General features: G+C 51.5%; 1 protein-coding gene across 1 annotated transcript in view; it reads right to left on the reverse strand.

Moving 5' to 3' along the window:
• Positions 1–12,256: 12,256 nt before the first annotated feature.
• MAML1 (mastermind like transcriptional coactivator 1) overlaps positions 12,257–21,349 on the reverse strand; it is a 45,639-nt gene continuing 36,546 nt past the window's right edge. The window contains exons 3-5 of the mRNA XM_045527737.1: positions 20,282–20,521; positions 18,094–18,190; positions 12,257–15,610 (exon numbers count right to left, since the gene is read on the reverse strand). Coding sequence (XP_045383693.1) covers positions 14,631–15,610; positions 18,094–18,190; positions 20,282–20,521 — 1,317 coding nt within the window. The 3' untranslated portion in view covers positions 12,257–14,630. The remainder of the gene's footprint in view (positions 15,611–18,093; positions 18,191–20,281; positions 20,522–21,349) is intronic.

A 21,349-nucleotide genomic window follows, 5' to 3' on the forward strand; every position in this document is an offset into this window, starting at 1 on the left:
TAATCCATTTATGCACATTTGACCAAGATATCAGAGGGGTGATCAGTGCATTATGTCAGGAAGCACAGATGTGACTCTGTCCCACAGCTGCTGCTGATGTTAACTGTGACGTTAAGAAGGTGTCTGCTAGTTTCTCTACCATAAGGTGAGAACTGCAGAGGTTCTCAGCAGGGAAAGACCACATCCAAGCCCTGCACTGAGAGGTGACCAAATCCGGGCATGGCTTCTAGCATCTGAAGGTCTGTCCGCGGGCTGACCCAGCCCCGCTGGAGCTGCTGTCTGGGAAAGCTCAAGGCTGACAAAGCGCTCACCTTCTGTTGTAGCCGGGCCTAGACCTCTGTTTCTTAGAGGATTATTTAAAAAGCTTGCAATAGCCAAGCCTTTGAGATGTATATGGATCCTCTATACCCCAGGAGTGTCTTTCCAAGGACAAGCCCAGTCCTTTGAACGTAACCTGGAGGAAGGACAGGGCCTTTGTCCCCCAGTCTCCCTGGGAGGCAGGCACAGTGGTCAGACCGAGTGGGAGCTCCACTTGCCTGTCTTCCCATGCCCTCACTTTCCCTTGAAGACCTCTGTAAACAGAATGGAGCTCAGTTCCTTCCCCTACGGCAGCCCTTACTGAACAAAATTTGTTTCCACTGCCTTTAGCTAAGGTCCAGCTTTATCTTCAGCAGCGTTACTGACTCAGGCATACGGACAGGCGTTTCAGAACTGCTAACTGGCCTAGTCTTCCGTACGGCAACGTGCTGGGCAGGTCTGCAGCCTGGGAGCAACAGGCTCTACGGCAGCCTCGGTGTGGAGTAGCTCTGCCATCTAGGTTTGTGTATGTGCACTCTGTGCTGTTTGCACAGACGAAATTGCCTACTGATGGATTTCTTGTAACATATCCCCATTGTGAAGCAGTGCATGACTGTATAACGTTCCAGAAAATCACGACTTGAAGAAAATGTTATGAAAGTCAAAAATATTTTTATCACTTGCTCATTCCTAAAGTGTATCTCTGGAGTATGGATTGCTACTTCTCACCTTTGCAAAGAAGCTTTGAAGTGAGATAGTTCTGTAAATACTCTTTAAGCAATAGTCCAAAAGTTTAAAAGGTGTTTTCTCATTAAATGAATTAATAAAATTTTTCTCTATTTTGACATCTGGGGGGGAAAAAAAAAAAGAACTGCTAACTCAGGCCTCCAGAAACCTACACACTGGAGTTGAGCATTTGCTCAGAGTTCCTTTTATCTTCAGCCTGAGCGCATGTAGTCCACCTGCTATTTATGTGCAATGCAGGGTGGTTGATTGGTTTGTTTATGTTCAATTTTAGGTTTCCCCCTTCTAGTCCTTCTTGATTTTATTCGTTTTCTTTTTCTGGGAATGCAGGCGTTGACAGGGCTCCACGCGTCCCTCAAAGCGGTGCTGCGGCCCGCTCTTCCCGGCTCCGGTTCCGGGTCATCTTTCCCGTGCTGCGTTTTGCACACGTGAACAGACACACGTAACGGATCTTACTTCCCCTTCTTTTCCCACGCACACGGCAGCGCACCGAGACACTGCTTTGCGCTTTGCTTCCTTCGCCCCGCCGGCGGTCCCGCAGCTCTCCACGCAGTCCGCTCTCCCTCGCCCCGCCCTAGGGCTGCGGACGCCCGCGGGGGCGGGAACACCTGCAGATGGCTCAGGTGAGCCGGACTCGCCCAGGGAGGAACTGAGCTGCCAGGGAGTGGCAGCAGAGCCTCGGCCGGGCGCGGAGGGAGCCCTGCGGCCGGACGGCCTTCAGAGCTGAGTCCCACACTGAGGCAGCAGGTCCAGCCTTTGCAGCCCTGCAAGGAGCAGTCACTGAACGTGGCTGCCCCGGGCAGGGGCGGTCGACTCGAGTGAGGCAGCTCCCTCAGCCAGGCCACCCCAGGGAACCAGGGAGGCCTCAGCCAGCAACACTCAGGGCCGCTGGGGAAGGAGAGCCTCCACCTGAAGCGGGTCTGGGCAGCCCACCCCAGCGCCTCCTAGAGTCCCAGCCCTGCACCGCCTGGACCCACTTGCTTCATACAGTAGGACTCTGATTAGTCTCTTTTCCCGGGGAAACAAAAGCAGAAGGCCAGTGGGACGCACCACAGCCCGGCCACCACCACCGGCCTCGGGCATCGCCGTCTGCACCCTGCACCGCCCGGTCTGGACTCCTCCTCACCAGCGCCCAGCTTGCCGCGCTCACCCAGACCCTGCACCTGCGGGTCTGAGCCTGATCCCAGCGCCCTGTCCGCGCGTGGAGGCTGCACTTGGCTGTTCACTCTCAAAACTGAGCAAGGGAGTACCAGGGGGCATCCCAGCGGACCTCCTGGGGCCAGATGCACTTGAAGAAGTTAAGAATCTGCCACCCCAAATATGCTGCATACTACCGTGGATTAAAGGCACTTCAAAACCAGCAGGTACAGGAAGATCACTCTGACCTTCATTCTGTTTCTTAAGAGCAGATGAAATTCCCACGTGAAAGATGTCCTCCTGACACCCAAAGGAAAGTTACATTCTTACCATCAGTGAGAAGCTGACAGCGGGGAAATCTGCACAGACACATCCTGCTACGCCGCCCCTCCTTCCTAGTCACTTCTCCACCGGTCACCTGCCCCAGCCCAAGCCCCGCGGCCTCAGCACATTTCCCTTCTGAGCTGTTCTTTCCAGTTCAGGACCTGAGTGGCAACTCTGCTTCTTGGGGTCTCCATTTCCTTGCGAGGGCTCTTGTGCCACGTACGACGTACATGCAATAAGTTTATGTGCTTTTCTCCTGTTGATCTGTCTTATGTCACTTGAACTCCTGGGCCCTGCCGGCCCCCAGGAGGGTGGCGGTGGGGCTGTGCCGGCCCTGCACATTCTTCCCCCCACGCTCAGGGCCGGTCCTTCCTGCCAGGCCGCTGACTCGCTGCCTTACTCTTGGCATGAGGAGCTCAAATGGACCAGGCAGCAGCTGTCCCTTAAAGCTTAGCGAGAGTCTTACTTTGACCTCTGGTGGACACCTTCTCCCTCTGAGACCCAGGACCTCCGTACCCACAGAGCCTGAAGTTGCAGGGATAAGCACAGGCTGCCCCCGTGGGTGTCCTGGTGACGGCCGGCACAGCCCCCTCTGCCTCCATTCCCGGGTTCCCCTCCCTGTCCTGCACCTCCTGGACGTGCAGGGCCGTGTCGTGGCAGTGGGATTGGGTGTGAGGACGGCACCTCGTCCTCGCAGGGTCTCACCACCGAGCAGCCCCTGAGCTGTCCCCTCAAACAATATATCTCCATCTCTCCTCAGGGTGCAGCTGCCGGTGGTCCCGCTGCTCTGTGCCCGGGCCGCGCAGTGGCCCCTCAGCCCCGGGGGAGGGCAGGCCCTCGGAGCATGGACCAGTCAGCACGCACCTGGACTACAAGTCCATTCCTGGAGGTGTGAGTCGCTGATGTCAAGGACATAAGTGACAAGGCCTGAGGAACAACTGTCCCAGACTGGAGGAGACTAAGTAGGCTGGAAAACTAAATGCAACGAATCAGAACTTGGACCAGAAAAGCGGATTATGGGATGATTGTTGAAATGTGAATAAGGTCTGTAGATTAGTTAACACTCTTGTATCAATATTAATTTTACCATTTTAATAATTGTACTGAAGAGCAGAAATAATTTGCAGCCCCTACAAGTATGTTGTGCTATTTCAAGTGTGTTATGCTATTTCATTGAACTAAGTGTGTTGAAAAGTAAAATAATTTGCTTATAGCTAACGGCCAAATTCCGCTTCTGTGAACGGTGCTTGCTTACTCAAATGCTTGGTAAACAAGGCCCAGGCCCTGGGGGGGTGACTAGAAGCGGTGCTTGCTTACTCAAATGCTTGGTAAACAAGGCCCAGGCCCTGGGGGGGGTGACTACAAACAACTTACTGATAAAGGGGCCGAGGCATGATCAGCACGTAAACAGCCTAACAGCCAGGACAACGTTCCTAATCGCACGTAGACGGCTTGTGCAGGGGCTGTGTGTGTGGGTTTGGGCAATCAATGTTGGACAATCTTTTGTAACAAGCTATAGCAAAAGTATAAAAGGGCATATGTCCCATTGAGCGGGGTCCTAGTTCGTAAAGAGACCACTGCGTTGGTGCTCTGGGACTTGGACCCTGGCTCGAGCCAGCCAATAAACTCCTTTGCCTTTTGCAGCCTTGGACTCTGCCATTCTGTTCCTGGGGCGGAACGGGGAACCGGTTCTAACAGTACTTTTAAATAAGATGTTAAGCTTTGAGGAAAGTGGGTGAAAGGCACACATACACTCTGTACTATATTTTTTAAATAACTTCATTGAAGTATAATTTATATACTGTAAAATAGCCCACATCAAGCAATCAATTCAATGATTTTTCTAAATGTACTGAGTTGTACAAACATCACCGCAAGCCAATTTTAGAACATTTCCTTCACCCCAATAACATAGCTCCTGCTCCAGCCCCCAGCACCCACCGATCTGTTTTCTCTCTCTATGGATATTTGCCTTTTATGGACATTTCACATAAATGGAATCACACAATATGTGTATTTTGTGTCTGGCATAACATGTTTTTGAGGTCTTTGTACTATTTTCACAACTTTTCTGTAAACCTGAAATTGAAATTATTTCAAAATGAAAAGCTAAAAAAAAAAAAAAGTTGAGTTGCTGCCGCTTGCAGCATGGAAGGGGCTCGGTCTGGCCCAGGTGGTGGCTTGCTCTCCTCAAGGGATGGGCTGACTCGGAGGCTCAGCAATGGCCTCTGTCGCTGGCAGGCTGGATGTTCGGGTGACAGAGCTGGGTTAGTCTTGGTGAGCCTGAGCCGCACTCTGGGACCCTGCTGCGCCTCCACTCCACCGCTAGAGTTACCGTTCACTCGGGGGCCAAGGACAGAGCCCGGCTGACGTCCACGGCAGCTGCAAACGGGACTCGGCTGGGCTGAGTTTGCAGCAGTCAGTGTGAGAAAACCGCACTCCGGGGAAGAGGAGCACCTAGATTGTTTTCAGGGTTCTTGGACACAAGGTGTGTGTTGACACTGATACCCGGAGATGTCAGGGCCATCAAGCATCCCTAGTTGGGATGGGGGAGGGAGGAGGGACATATCTGCCTTCCGTTGGCACCAGACTGCCAGATTAAGCGGGCATGATGAGGAAGACCACCACGCCTGCCTCCTGCCCACTGGCAGGCAACACACCTAGTCACTGTCTCCTTGGCCGGGAGGAGAGTTGCTGTCTTCCGCTCGGCCTTCCCACGGGGACAGCTGTTGTCTCCCAGGCCTATGTTCCACATGAGGGTTCTGCCACCTACCAAGTGTGTCCATTCTGAGTCTCCATCAGGCTGTGGAAATGGCCAGGTGGGGCCGTGGACCCAGCGGTCCTGCCATGAGGGGCCTGGGCCAGGATTCCACGTGTCTTCTGTCCCTCCTCCCTGCCCCGTCCCAGCTAGGGATGCTTGATGGCGCTCGACATCTCGAGGCCTCACTGTCAACACACACCTTGTGTCCAAGAACCCTGAAAGCAATGTAGGTGCTCCTCTTCCCCAGAGTGTGGTTTCCTCATGAAATGGCTGTGGGTCCCCTGGGAGGCACCGGGCAGCGTCCCCGCCACGCCCTCGCTACTGCCCACGCGCACACTGATGCTGGGAGGCTCCCTCAGGGGACCCAGCCTCCCTGGAGCCCGCAGGTCTGCGTCTGAGAACCACCTCGAGTCTGGAAACTGGGCAAGGTTTTGTGCTTCCTCCTGGGGCCTGTTCCTGGGGCCGCGGAGGCCAGCCGTGACTCCTGCTGGCGCACACGGAGCCCTCCGAGAGCTCTGCACCGACATCTCCCCATCTCTGTGCCTGGGACCTGCCAGCCACACCTCCCACTGGCCCTCGGACGGTAATTGCTCCCACCTGCTTCCGGAAGGCCCACGCTGCCGCCTGGCCTGACTCCCTTCGGGTCCCGGCATCCCCGCTGCTGTCGGGGGGCTCGGTCCCGGACGGCCTCTCCTGTCAGTCTGGGCCTGGGAGGAGCAGCCACACAGCTTCTCCACGACACCTGTCACCCTCTCCAGCGTACGCTTTGTGTTTGTGGTAAATGGAATCTCCTCGGGATCCTCCTGTGAACATGCATGGTCGGCGGGCTTGAAGGGCCAGCAGAGTCCGCTGAGCTTCGAACAACTCGGGGGTCAGGGGCACTGACTCCCCGCGCAGTTGAGAATCTGTGTGTACCTTTTGACTCCCCCAAACCTAACTCCTAATAGCCTACTGCTGACCGGAAGCCTTACGTTAAACAGCTGATTCACATATTTAGTATGTTATGTGTGTCACAGACTACATTCTACAGTAGAGCAAGCTAGAGAAAAGAAAATGTTACTAAGAAAATCATAAGGAAGAGAAAATACATTCACCATACTTTACTGCATTTATGGACAGCACAGGTTTATGTCATCTGTTTACACGATGAGTGGTCTGAAGGCGCAGGCCCCCCTCTGCAGGCTCGGTCTACGAGATACGCCGAGCCGTCCCACTTCTTGCAGTGTCATGACTTTTCTCTGCTGCTCGGGAGAACTTCTGGCATCGCTAGTGGCACTTCATATGGGTCAATGTTGTCATTCAGGGTTTGCGGTGTTGCACTGAATATGAAAAATGCAGGAACCATGACAGATCACTTTTTACTGTGAGATGCAATTTACTGGAGATGAACTGCTCCCACGGAGATGATCAACGTCACAAGGGCTGGGAGGCAGATACTTTACTTGAACTCATCTCAACAGCAACACGAGCACACCATAGACTGCAGTTAATTTTATGCATTTATTTATTTAGAGACTAGGTCTCTTTCTGTCGCCCCAGCTAGAGCGCAGTGGTGTCATGATAGCTCACTGCAGCCTTGAACTCCTGGGCTCAAGCGATCCTCCTGCCTCAGCCTCCCGAGTCGCTGGGACTGCAGGTGCCTGCACCACCGCACCTAGATAATTTAATTTTTTGTAGCGAGGGGGTCTGTTGCTGAGGGGGTCTGAGCCAGTGCAGTTGTGATTTAATGCGGCATCTTGTATTTGTTTTATATTTCTCTCATGACTGGCACCGTGTATGGTCTTCAAGTGTATGAGGAAGTTTTGATGAATTTTAACTTTTTATAACTTTGTGTACATTTTATGGTAATAAATGATAAAATACAATAGTATCTATCTATGTTTGATGTATTCATGACATTTTTAATTTTTTCAATATGTTTTTCTTTTTTTTTTTTTTTGAGACAGGTTTTCTCTGTGTTGTCCAGGCTGGAGTACAGTGGTGTGAGGTGTGATCACAGCTCACTGCAACCTCCAGCCCCTGGGCTCAAGTGATCCTCCTGGTTCAGCCTTCTGAGTATCTGGGACTACAGGTATGCACCTCCATGCCCAGCTAATGTTTTAAATTTTTTGTAGAGACAGTGTCTCAATATGTTGCCCAGGCTGGTCTTGAACTCCTGGACTCAAGTGATCCTTCCACCTCAGCTTCCAAAGTGCTGGGATTACAGGTGTGATCACCTGGCCACTATGCCTGGCCAATTTTTTCAATATTTCTAGGCAATGCGTTCATCTGTGAGTTTTTTCAAATTGTCACAAATCTCCAAAAAATCTTCCAGTATTGACAAAGTCTACGCGGCCCTGTGCAGTCTTGACTTGTGTTGTCCAGGGCTGGCTGTGCATTCACGGTAGCACCCACTTCCCAGAGCACCTGGGCTCGTTCTTCCACTGCCTGCCCCAGCCGCCCCTGCGTTGCTGCTCCCCTCTGCCTGGGCCATGGCTTCCTCAGAGCTTCCAGGAGCCAAGCTAGCAGTGCATTGGCACTGTTTCCTGGGCTCTGCCAGGGTGGCCAGTCCTGGGTCACAGCAGAGTGCTCCTACACGGCAAAGCCCCAGGCCCAGACATTCTCCTGCTCCTCCCCCAGCTCCTGTCTCTTTCCTCTCCGGCAGGCCCAGCACCCTGGGCCAACCTATGTTCTTGGTCCAGGGGTCAAGAGGTTGGGGGGGGGCGATCCTAAGGGGACGGGGCAAAAGCCAGCACACAACTTCCAAGCAAGAGTGAAGCACCAGCCCCTAACAGGGAGGACCAGGGTCAGAGGTTTCAGGGGACCCTGGAGGGGTCTAGGTTTTCTGGAGCATCTATCCAGATGTCCCACCCCAGGATCAGGGTCCCACCTTCCTAACCAAGGCAATGACCTTGGTGGGGCAGACTTGGCAGGGTTTGAAGTTCAACCTTATTGGAGCTTTGGTGCTCTTAGTAACAATCCTGGGCCCGACCCTTCAGCTTTGTCTGCTCTCCTGACTGGCTGTGAAGGCGGCTTCTGGTCTCACACTTGGCCTTTAATTGGCGATTGACAACGGTCATTGAGTCACTGTCTTTCTCCAAAGCGTCACCAGCAGCCTCAACAACAGCTCTCAAGGCCACTGTTCTTTGCAGCTACTCCTTCCCTAAACTTTCCGGAAGCCTAGGATTATTGCATTCTCTTCCCCAGTGTCTTATCCTGGTATCACCACGGTGAAGGTTTCAACACATACCCTTTGCCGTGCGCCAGCCCATCTGGCACCAATGAGGCGGTCATCATGGCCAGCGGGCGGCAGTAAGCCAGCTCCCAAAACCCACTTTGGAGTCAGCTTCCTGAGCCCACTCCTGATACTGTCTTGGGTCAGTCTCCCTTGAAGCAGATTTTGATGGGCTAAAACACCCCCATAAAGGAGCAGGGGGTAGCTGGACCGGGCAGGGGGAGGTTGAACTGAGATGCAGTCACAACAGAAGCCTCAGCCAATCCTATAGGTGCAGTAGACCAGGGGTGACCCTTTGTTGAGGTCCAAAATTGAGGCAAAGGGGTCTAGGCCTTTGTACCACAATGTTTTTTTAAGAGATGGGGTCTTGGCTGGGTGCAGTGGCTCATGCCTATACTCCTAGCACTCTGAGAAGCCAAGGCCGGAGGATCACTTAAGGTCAGGAGTTCAAGACCACCCTGAGCAAGAGCGAGACCCTGTCTCTACCAAAAATGGAAAAAAATTGGCTGAGTGTGGTGGTGTGTGCCTAGTCCTAGACACTCAGGAAGCTGAGGCAGGAGGATTGCTTGAGCCCAGGAGTTGGAGGTTGCAGCAAGCTGTGTTGCCACTGCACTCTACCCGGGGCAATAGAGTGAGACTCTATCTCAAAAAAAAAAAACAAAAAAAACAAAAAAAAGAAAACAAAAGGTCTTGTTCTGTTGTCTAGGCTGGAGTGTAGTGGCATGGTCATAGCTAGCTGCAGCCCGAAACTCCTGGGCTCAAGAGATTCTCCTGCCTCAGCCTCCAGAGTAGCTGGAACTACAGGTGCGACCCATATCTGGCAAGATTTAAATTTTTTACCACTTGAGGGCTAGGACCTCCTTAGGCCTCCAGCTGTAAGCACAACAGAATGTAGTGGGATAGGATGGTGATATCTAGAGCTCTCGAACTTGAAGATTCTGCATGTGGTTGGGCTCTGTCTTATGATAAATAAAAGAATCCGGATAGAGCCATCCTAGAACCTTAAAATTTATGATAAGGAATGGTGATGGTATCAGTAGTAGCTAATTAAGTCCAAGGTAATAAGTCGAAGCAAGCATTTGTCTCTGCCACATAAAATGCAATTAGATCTTCTCATAACTTAATAAGAATGTAAAATTCATTTTTCTTTCCTTGACCTTAAAAAGTTCTGCTTTCCAGGTACAAAAAAACATGGAGCTCTCTGCACTGACGCCATGTAGCACCCTGGCAGCCCTCCATGCCCTGCACTGGCCTGTTCTGCTTCTCGGGCAGCCTGTGCAACCAGGACTGCGCCCTGTGGCCTGCAGTGCTGAAATCCTCAGATGTAGTCACCTGCTGCAGCCCTGTCCCCCGATGGCAGCTGCTGTACTCGTGGCATTTGTTTTTGCAGCAGACAGCATCTTGCTTTCCCTAACGTAGGTTACCCTTCCCAGAAGATGGCACTCCAGGAAATTGATATAATGGTGGGTCCATGAATTCTGTCCTTGCAATGCTGGTTTCCGCTTTGGGTGGGAGTCTGAAGTCATCTTTCTCAACTTTCATGAAATGGTCTTCACACACTGAACAGACTGCTGCTCAGCTTGCTGCAACCATTCAGAGAGCAAATTATCCTTGGTGCATAAGCACAGCCACTCTGCAGAGTGGCCGGCGTGTTCACAGCTCAAAGACAAAAGGGGGAAAGGCCCGTCGGGCAAACTTACCACCACCCACCATCTCTGGTGCTGGCCAGGGGAGTGTGGGACACTGCGCTTCTGCTGCCAGCCTTGGACCAAGCCTGCAGGCAGCCAGCGTTTTGCACCTCTCAGCAGCTTCACAGCCACACTGCCAGTTCCAGGCCACATCAGCTAGGTGGCCTTAAGGCAGCCTTATTGACAACACTGCTAACATGGCATGGCAGTCCAGCCCCAGGATGAACAGGACACCCCTGAGCTTGCCCTCAACTTACCTTGGCCATCTCCTAGGGCTGGGCAGGCTGGTAAGTCTCGTGTGGGCTGGCAGAGGTCCCAGAACAGCACGGGCCTGTGCTGCGGCTCAAAAGTACCTGGAGGACAGGTGAGGGCCACTCCTCTGCTAGATGCAACGGTACATCTTTTGCTCTTTAACACGTGGCAGGCGTCTGTTAACTTTGCCTTCTCAGCACCCCTGTCTTTGGAGGAACTTCCTCTCCTGTCCCATGTGGCTTCAGGGCCTTTGCAATGGCCAATCCCTCTTCCCCAAGGTCTGGTTGGCTGGCTCCTTTCCAGCTTTTGGGCCTCAGTTCAATGTCACCTTCCTGGAGATCTGCCCTGGCCTTCGTGTCTACAGCAGGCTGCAGCCTGCCCTCCCTCCATCTCATCACCCCACTTTGGCTTCTTCTCAACACTTACCTCTGACATTAGCTCACTGACCTGTGCAGTGTCTGCTTCACACGACACTGTGAGCTCCAGGGAGCAGAGACCTTGCCTTCCTATACTCAGGCGACTCCTGCCTGTCCCCTGCCTGGCCACGCACACGCGGCAGGAGTCCCAGGCAGGCCAGCGAGGGTGGTGGAGCTGCGGAGACGCGGGCTGGCCTGGCCCTCGACGCCCCCGAGGCCGGCTGTTCATGCCCCCTTTGGTTCTGAAAGTTACCTGGGAACCTTGAAAACGGGCTGTGGGGAGGGAACTTTTAGGGTTCTATCAGCCAGACTTTTCTATTGGCTCGCAATGGAAGAGCCCCAACAAAACTATTATTCCAAATTACTTTGTTCAAAACCTTCATAAATATTTAAGATAATTGCATCCTATCTCCTCAAGTAGAAGCACCACAATTTACTTAACCAATCCCCTATGGCGGCTGTTCAGCTTATCCTTTTTTCTGTATCCAGAATCATTTCAAGGACGGCTTCTCAGAATTGGAATTGTAGGGTCAGCCACGGCGTGAACACTTTAAGGGGCTTGATGATAACTTTTGCAAACTTTCTTCCCACAAAAATCGCCTAGCAGCCTGCTCACCACACCACACCTGCCCGAGTCGGCCCGTTACTGTCGCCGTGCCTCTGACAGGTGAAACCCGACGGCTGCATCCTTCCACGACTGCAGAGGCCACGTGCCTCAGTCAAGACTTCACAGGGACTTTTTTCCTTTACTGCGCCTTACATGGCAAGGCTGTGCACGTTATTTTCTATTTGTCACAGATTTTCTCCGTTTATTATTTTTTTAATTCTATCATGGGACGTGTTTCCTCACTCCTCCACCCTTTCAGGAACTCCGGCTTCCCTGGGCCGACCTGCCTCCAGCTCACAGGGGACCAGAGCAGGGAGGAGTTCTGGTGAGAGGGGCCCCCTCACCCCTGAAGTCCAGGCTCCACCATCTGGTCCCTCTTCACAGAGTGACACTGACGGGCAGGATGGACACGCCAGAGCATGCCACTCTTACAACAGAAAAGGGGAAAGACAAAACCCATCCTGAGAGAAACGAAATAGGACCTGGAGTAAAAATGCTTTGGGGGTAAACCTAAGGGTTTGAATAAAACATCAGAACCACGAAGGACCTAAGATACCACTGAGTTATCTAGTCCAACTTCCCTCCAATTAGACACAAGGACATGGGCGAGCCCCAAACACAGGAGGGAGACTGATTTCTCTGGTGACGTTAGCTCTGTTTAATATCTACCATCACATAGCAGAAGTCACCCTGAGGCCTTCAATCACACCAACCCCTGCCCCCAACAACGCACAATAAGCAGCTAAGGCACAAAGGGATATCAACCCCCGACTCTCCCTGCCATCGGACCCCAGGCGAAGTCAAAGGCACGGGCAGTTTCCATACTAGCAAAATACTTTTATTATTTTTATAATGATAAAACAAGATTTTTTTTTTTTTGGTGTATACCAGAGTTAAGGGCAGTAGAAGAATAAGGGGATTAATAGGATTTCTATGCACTTTTGATGACAATAAAAAGTTAACAATACCAACCGTTTGCCATAAAACTTACCATAGATCCCCCAAAACACATATATAAGATCATAGTTTAAAAATCTATAAAAGTAAAAAATATACAGTTGGAAGCTCTAACGCTTATTCCGTCTTTAATATAAAATTGTAAACATTTATTTACACAAAGCGAATGTGTATAGTAAGTCCGAGCACCCTTTCCTTCTGAGTCGTGGCTCCCGGAAGATGGGGCTGTGCAGAAGCAGGCATCTCCTCCCCTGACGCCCAAAACCAGATTTATAAATAAAGCCATGGGCAGCTCCTGGGGGGACCCCAAGAATCACATTTTATTGCTATGACATTGCAGCAAGTGAGGAGCCCCAGGCTGTGTGGCCGGCTCAGGACTAAGGCAGAGTGCAGGGGCCGGCGACTGCCCTGGGGACAGAGGCAGGAGGCGGGCAGCAGCTGGAGGGAGATAGGAGAGGCAAAGGATCCATAACCAGCTGTCAGCCCTATTTTTGGCAGAAAACCTGCTGAAGTCACTCCCTTCCCCTGCAGATTGGGGAACTCACTCAGAGGGTGGCTTTATGATTCGTCTCCTTCTCTGAGAGCTAAACTAAGCATATGGGGAAGGCAGGGAGGGTGTTTTAAGGGGAAATGGCCCATACGCCACCAAGGGTGGCAAATGGCTATTAGAGACGAAGATCTGAGGGTCTAAGCAACCTCAGTGAGAAAGGCACTGCTGGTGCAAAATAATTACCAATGCATGTACAACCCTCTCAGCCTCTCAAAGCAACTTAGGCTGGTTGCGTGAATACTTTCCTTGGCTCAGTTCTTTATGTGTGATGCTCCTTGAATGATGCATTTTGACACTGCATGGAAATGAAAATGGGGCTGCGGTTTCTCAACACCACTCTGCACGGATGCCACTCTTCAGCTACTCCCATCTCTCCACGGCTCTGTGTGAAGCCCTCGCCCTGCGCTTACTGCTGTGCTTTCGCCATGGGGAAGGGCCCTCTCTGCCCTTCCCTTTTCACAAACAGCCCACATGCCGCGTTCTATCTCGTGGACTCCTGGGTTAGTCAAGTCCACCTGAATCTTTTGTGTTAGTGTTATAAAGCAATCTCTTTAAAAAGTGCAAGTCGTCCAACACGGGAGTGGCAGAGGTCGTTCAGAAAGTAGAGCTCCTCCCTGTGGGCCAGCTTGAGCCTCCTTCCCGAAAACCTGTGCAATGCTAAGGTGCCCCCAGGGATTCTAGTGACTTTCTTTCCCCTCCGATTTAGTAAATCATTGCTTTCCACTTTGGCTGGAGAGAGGAAGAAGAGGAGGCAGAGAGAAAGATCATGGGAACTGAAGACTGGTAAAGGAAAGACACCTGTGACAGCCACACAGTCACCACGCTCTCCCTGCGTTCAACATGAGTGTTCAGAGGAACCTCAGAAGGTGGGGTGGCATGACAGAGGGCGCAGGAACCCCAAATCTCTACTTGCAGCATTCCCCTGGGCTCCTGCTGCCAGGGCATGGCAGGAAGGGGCTCCTGGGGGCCTGGGAAGGAAGAGGAGCTGCTAGGAAGACCCTGTCTGTGTCACCAGATCTGCCGTCCCACGGCATCCTGCTCCTTCTTGGCACGCGCAGTCACAGCCTGCACTCTGGAAATGATTCCCAAGGGCCTCCTTCTCCCTTGAGAGCTGACAAAGAGCAGAAACAAAAAAGGCTCTTGATCGAAAGGAAACCCTAGGTCTCCAATGCCCCTTGATTGACTTAAACCACCACCTATCCTAATCTGTTTAAAAACCTAAAATTTTTAAAAAAATCTTTCCTATGCTACAAATTGCAAAAAATTCTGCTATATAAAGTTTCAACAAAAACTTGTCCCCAACACTGGGGAAAGTGGAGAAATCTTGGATAAAGTCAACATGACGGCAAAGGTTTTTATAAGCCTGACACTGTGGGGTTTCACCGTTGTTACTGTTGGTTTTTTGGTCATTTGGATACAAAACCACCTTTAGAATCCTATCCTGCTGTCCCAATACCAGGTAATGATGCCAGCAGCCGGGCTAGGGCCAGCCCAGCGGACAACTGCTGGCCAGGGAGCCACAAGCCCATGGACCCTGAGCAGGCCAGGCCGCAGCCAGGGCTTGGGCTCTGCCTGTCCAGCTCCCTGGGCCATACGCTTTTGGTCCAAAGTAATTGCTCTTTCTTGAATCTGAGAACAAAAATATACGATGTATGAATGCTAAAACCACCACAAATCCCTCCACTACTGAGACCCTAAAAGGTCATCCAAATCATTCATCCACTCCTCTGAAGTCCTGTTCTTCAGCAGGGAGTCAATCAGATCGGTGTGCCCAGCCACACTGGACAGCCCGCTGCTGCCCGGCTGCCCGCTGTAGGCAAAGGGCAGTTCCTGGCCCGCGGTCCGCACGGGGTAGGCCTGGGCGCAAGGCAGCCCCACCCGGCTGCCCACCTGTGAGGCTGGGCTCTGGCTGAAGGCCCCCAGCTCAGGCCCTGCTGGGCTCAGGCCAGGCAAGCCCTGCTGTGCGGCTGCCGGGGGAGGTGCTGGGGCAGGGGCGCTGGTCCTCTGCTGCGCGTTCACCGGGGGCAGCAAGGACCCGGCCGCAGCTGCTGAGCTCATGGGGGCCATGGGCCTGCGGGGCATCGCCTGGGAGAACTGCGGGCTGGCCATTTTCAGGTGGGCCTGCTGCATGTGGAAGCCGGAGGCTGCAGTGAAGGGGCTTGCGCTGCTGTTCCCTGGGCTCTGGCCACTCAGGTTCGGCACTGCCTGATGTTGCCATGAGGGATTCTGGCCTCCAACGGCGGCTGACACCCTTGGGACCTGTGGCTTAGTTAAACCAGAGCTGAGGGTCCCCTTATTGTGCGGCTGGGAGAGGCCAGAGCTTCCTAGAGAGTTCTGCCCATAGGGAGCTGAAACCGAGGTGTTCTGGCCCACGCTGGTCTGCCGTGGAATGTGGCCATGTCCGTTGGTGGCCTGTGTGGGGGGCTGGGCAACTATCTGGGTTATGCCAGAGGACATGCCATACAGGCTGCTCTGAGGCAAGCTTTGGGAGCCGGCGAACTGAGCCACACCCCGGTCCTGCTGGCCTGAGTTTGAGGGCAGAGAGGAAACCGAAGTGTGTGCAGGGCCCATTGGCATCAGACTCCCAGCCTGAGGGAACACTCGAGGACAGCTGGAGTTGGACGGACCCAAGCTGTTCATGCCAGGCATGGCAGCAGACGACCCTAAAGGACAGAGAAGATTCTGTCAATCAAGCTGGCATTTCTTTTTTTTTGTTGTTTTATATATGTATATATATATATATATATGTATTTTTCTCTTTTAGAGACAGGGTGTTGCTCTGTTGCCCATGCTGAAGTGCACTGGACCAATCACAGCTCACTACAACCTCAAACTCCTGGGCTTCAGCGATCCTCCTGCCTCAGCTTCCAGAGTAGCTGGGACTATACTATAGGTGTATGCCACCATGCCTGGATAATTTTAAAATTTTATTTGTAGAGTGGAGTCTTGCTATGTTGCCCAGGCTGGCCTCAAACGCCAGGGCTCAAGTGATCCTCCCACCTCGGCCTCCCAAAGTGCTAGAATTACAGGGATGAGCCACCACGCCCAGCCAAGCTGGCATTTCTTGACCCCCACTGTGGAGACATCTCTGAGACCCAAGTTACAGCCTGTATCCTACATGCAAAATCCTAACACCAGACATCTCGTGGTCAGTGGTACACTGTGAGGAAGAGGGCTCTGGGGGCTGGAGGGGTAGCAATCTCCCCCACAGTGGAATGGAGGCCAGGTCTGGGACAATAACAAGCTTCAGAAAGGCACAGGGGAGGGAACGCCAGTGGACTGGTCCATTCAATTTTCAAACACACATGGAATTTCTGCTCTGTGGGGGCCCTAAGCTAGGCACTGGGGACTTCAAGATGGATGCAACCCAAGATCTGCCCTGAAGAGGCAAAGTCACCACATGGTATGACAGGGTCACAGCCTGGACAGCAGGGTGTGGAAACACAGGGCCTGAAGCCTCAGTGTCTGGGAAAGATGCGGGGAGGGCCTCAGAGAGATGGTAAGAGATATACTGGGTTTAAAAAGCATAGAAATTTAGCAATTCAACAGTTTGGAGAAAAAGTATATTCTAGGCAGAGAAAAGAATGTGCAAAGGCAGAATTATGAAAGGCAGTCCGTGTGGAGAACTCGAAGAGGCTGGCCGTGGCTGGGGTGTGGGGACAGGGGCCAGCTGTTTAGAGAGGAAATGGAAAAGCCAGTCCAGGCCAGACGGAAGAGCTGTGGCCGGCATGTGAGGGACGGGGCTGCAGAGCCCACACTGGGGGGACTGGGACTGCAGCTCAGACCCTGCCGTGAGCAGCAGCTCTGATCTTAGATGAGGCAGTGACACAGTGTGGCAAGGCGGTGATGGGCATCCAGACGTGTGGAGACATTTCTGAGACCTTACTGTCTATCCCAAAATGACAAGATGGTCAAGAGAGGAAGGAGGCTGGCATGAGATCACCAGATATTTCTGAGCACCTGCTGGGAGACGGCACGGAACAGACCGAGAGCCCTGTGCTCAGGGAGCCTGCCACCCTGGGCTTCTGGTACGAACAAGAGACACATGGCAAAACCTGTTAACCGAGACAGGGTTTTGTGGGTAGGAGAGTCCCCGGGCCATACAGGAAGTGGCTTCTGTAATTCTTAAGAAAGTTCTTTGCTTCTGCCTTTACGTGTCTTCAAAAAATGACCTTCTCCTATTTTCCAGATAAAGAGGGATCATTCAGGGATTGGCCCTAACCTAGTACTTTGTTTTTCCTCTTCCTCTGTCCACTAGCGCCTAAATAAAAATCAGGTTGAAGAAAAGAGGAGAGCTGAAATAGCCGATCTCACTCCCACTGACAGCCCACACCATGTCAGAGGGGACCGAAGGCAGGAGCCACGGGCCACACCCAGGCTTCTGAGACACATTAAGTCTTCCACTCCACGTTCCCAGTGAGCACACGCAGCCCCTCTACTCTGCTCCAGGACACACGGCTGTGCCAGTCTCTCTGGGACACTTACAGCGAGAGGACTGACTAAGCGAAGAAGAGAGGTTTCTGAGACACTCCAAGAGGGGTAAGCAGAGGCGGGTGCAGGCCAGATCTTACTGCATCTATCCTGTGCAATTTCTACACATTTCTAGAGGGGCAGTCTAAGCAAGTTCCCCTGGCACAGCTCAGAGGTGACAGGTGAGACCACAGTGTACTTCCTGCCCTTTTCTGGCCAACCGTCCACTGCTGATGCTGCCATCTGTGACATCAAAGTGAGTCAGCAGGAGGAGACAAAAGAAGCAAAAGGCCACACAACCACATCAAGTCTCTCTTTATCTGGAAAATAGGAGAGGGTCATTTTTTGAAAACACATAAAGGCAGAAGCAAAGAACTTTCTTAAGAATTATGGAAGCCACTTCCTGTATGGCCAGAGACCCAGCAGAAGTATTTCCAGTGGTCTGCCTCTAGGCCCTCTTCTCCTGGGGCCGGGTAACTAGAAAGCCAGCCTCCTTAGACAGACTGAAGCTGAGATGATAAAGTAAAGGCATTTTCCCAAGCTTTTAAAGCTAGGCAGAGAGCAGGAGCTCAGCCAGCACTGCACAGTGACCAACACAAGCTGTGACGCTCCCTGGGCACGCCCCACCTGGGGCCTGCCTCCCTGCTCCCGCTTTCTCGCTCAGACACCCCCTTACCTGGGAACTGTCCGACCTGCTGCGGAAAGGTGCTTTGTGTTGGGTCTTGGTACTGGGGTGGTGGGCGGGTCAAATGGCGCTGAAACTGCTGCTTCTCCTAGAAAACGCCAAGAACAACAAAACAGCAAAACCCACATAAAACAAAACCAAACAGAGTTAGGCCAGAGAAAAGTAAATCGTCCAAGCGTGTCACTCACAAATGGGCTCCTGTGGAAACAGTGCTAATGATTTTACTTTGGGGTTTTGTTTTTTTTTTTTTAGACAGAGTCTCGCTCTCTTGCCCGGGCTAGAGTGAGTGCCGTGGCGTCAGCCTAGCTCACAGCAACCTCAAACTCCTGGGATCAAGCGATCCTCCTGCCTCAGCCTCTCGAGTAGCTGGGACTACAGGCATGTGCCACCATGCCCGGCTAATTTTTTCTGTATATATTTTTCATTGGCCAGATAATTTCTTTCTATTTTTAGTAGAGACAGGGTCTCACTCTTGGCTCAGGCTGGTCTCGAACTTCTGACCTCAAGCAATCCACCTGCCTCGGCCTCCCAGAGTGCTAGGATTACAGGCGTTGAGCCACCTCGCCAGCCTACTTCGGGGGTTTTTAATAAATAGTATGAAACAGATCTAAGGAGCAATGGATAAGAAAAAAGGTAGGTCTATCAGTTTAAAAAAATGGAGGGCACCAGCCTGAGCAAGAGCGAGACCCCACCTCTACTAAAAAAAATAGAAAGAAATTAGCTGGACTACTAAAAATATATAGAAAAAACCAGCCGGGCATGGTGGCGCATGCCTGTAGTCCCAGCTACTTGGGAGGCTGAGGCAGGAGGATCACTTGAGCCCAGGAGTTTGAGGTTGCTGTGAGCTGGGCTGATGCCACAGCACTCTAGCCCGGGCAACAGAGTGAGATTCTGTCCAAAAAAAAAAAAAAAATGGAGGGCAGATTAGGCAAATGAAAATCAAAGCCATGATGAGATCCCACTTCACACCTACTAGGATGGCTAGAATCAAAACTCAGACATTAACAAGCATTGCCAAGGATGTGGAGAAACCGGCACCCTCATACACTGCTGGTGGGAATGTAAAATGGTGCAGCCACTGCGGAGAACACTCTGGCAGTTCCTCCAAAGGTTAAACGTAAGAATTACCACATGACCCAGCAACTTCACTCCTAGATATATATCCGAGAGAAACGAAAACATGTCCACATGAAAACCTGCACGTGAATGCTCACAGCAGCACTATTCATAACAGCCAAAAAGGGGAAACAACCCAAATGCTCCTCAGTAGATGAATGAATACAATGTAGCCTATCCTGGATATACAGTGGAATCCTATGAAGTACTGATATGGGCACACGGCTGCATCGTGAAAACAGTCGTACGAAATGTCCAGAGCAGGCAGGTCTGTAGAGGCAGAGGTGGACTAGCTGTTGGCGAGGGCTGGGGAGGCTGGCAGTGGGAGAATGGCTGCTCAGAGGTACAGGGTTTGTTTGTGGGTGATGGAAAGGTTATACCATGGACTGTGCTGATGGTTGTACAACTTTGTAAATATACTAAAACCCACTGAATTGTTTACTTTAAATGTTATGTGAATTATATCCCAATAAAGTTGCTATTTTTCTAAATGGCAAAACTAAGGTAGTGATCATCCTGAATCAACTTCACTCTCTGGAGCTAGTTCCATTGTCTTAAGGTATAATTTAAAATCCTGTGAACTCACACTTGTTACCCTTTGTGCCTACACACTACACTTGGTGACTAAGTGATTGAACTATGTGTCCTGATTCTAGAACCTTAAGGACATCTTCACTCTTCATGTTCTGGCTTATAACAAACTGTATTTACAGCAAAGCTGGGCCCCACAGCAGAGGGACGGACAAGTGAGTTCAGTGGTTTGGAAGCTGCCAACCAGCAACATGGGAAAATGCCCCTTACGTGAAGTTTTAGCCACAGATTCTACCTTCATTAACCCCACTAAGTGACACAATGCAGCTTCTGACATAGACCACCTCTGTCTGAAAAATGCACCACTCCTGGAAAGGAGTTTTTAAAGGGCAAACTACTCTAACACCACACCTACAAAATCAGTGCCGATTTACATGCACAAGTGCACAAGTGGAGCTTGTGACCACTGCAGTGACTCAGGAAGCAGGTGAAGGTAGGGAGTGGGGCAGTTTTCTTCCATCTTTCTTTTTACCTGTTCTGCCAGAAGGTGCTGTTGCCTTTGAAGGAACTGCTGTTGCTGCAAATGCTTTTGCTGCTGCTCCCTCTGTTTCTGTTGGTCCAAAATCATCTGATGCTGCTTCATTACAGCCACCTGCTGCTGGCTGCTGAGATAGGGGGAGCTGTTGTGAGAGCTGGCCACGGACACAGCAGGCGGCTGGGTCCCAACACTGGCGGCCGGGGCTGGTACAGGGACACTGGAAGGGTTCTGCTCCTGTCAACACAGGGGAGCCAGTGAAGTCTCTAAGCTCTGATCAGACCAGATGTGCCCCACCCAGCGAGAGCCTCATTCAAGGCTCATTCTCTTGAAGCCAAGCCTCTGCTGACTCTAACCACCACCATCCCACAGGGCTGGGGCGCAGCCCAGAGCAATGACATTCGAGCATGCAGGCACTTAGCAATGAACAAGCACTCCACACGTTAGCCTTGCTCACTATGATTCATCAGTGGCAAAAATGTGGTTTTACATTAAACATATTGAAGCTCTCACACTTGCACAAGATAGTTCCAGTAAGCAACTGAGGCTTATAAACACTCGATTATCAGAATGTCTGAATGCGGAGGAGACCCACACAAGAACAGTCTGAGGAGGGCTTTGGTGGACAGACACACAACATTTCATGTGCGTGAACCTTTGGGGCTATTCCTGAACTGCCTGAAACTGGATGTCTGTCCACTTGTATGCAAGCATTTCACTGGGCAGAGAATGCTTAGCTTTTGTCAGATACCCATGTTCCAAAAAATACAAAGTATCAGTGAGAACTTTAACAGATATTTTCTGTTAACACAGAAACTGGAAGTGAGACTCATAGCCAAGGCTACCACAGTATTATCCAACACCGTAACTTACATTTAAAAGAAAAGGGGAAAACTAAGCACAGGAAGAAGGCAAAAAGAAATTATTATTTAAACAAGTTCAACTTTCTGAGCTCCTTTCCAGTTCTTATTCGTTTGTATATTTAATCTTCTCAAGATTCTAATCTTAGATTCTGTGGTGTGATTTCATTCCAGTCACCAGAAGCTTAAGGACTACTGAGAGTAC

Source organism: Lemur catta, chromosome 16 (genome assembly GCF_020740605.2).
Source record: "Lemur catta isolate mLemCat1 chromosome 16, mLemCat1.pri, whole genome shotgun sequence".
Classification (NCBI taxonomy): Eukaryota; Metazoa; Chordata; class Mammalia; order Primates; family Lemuridae; genus Lemur; species Lemur catta.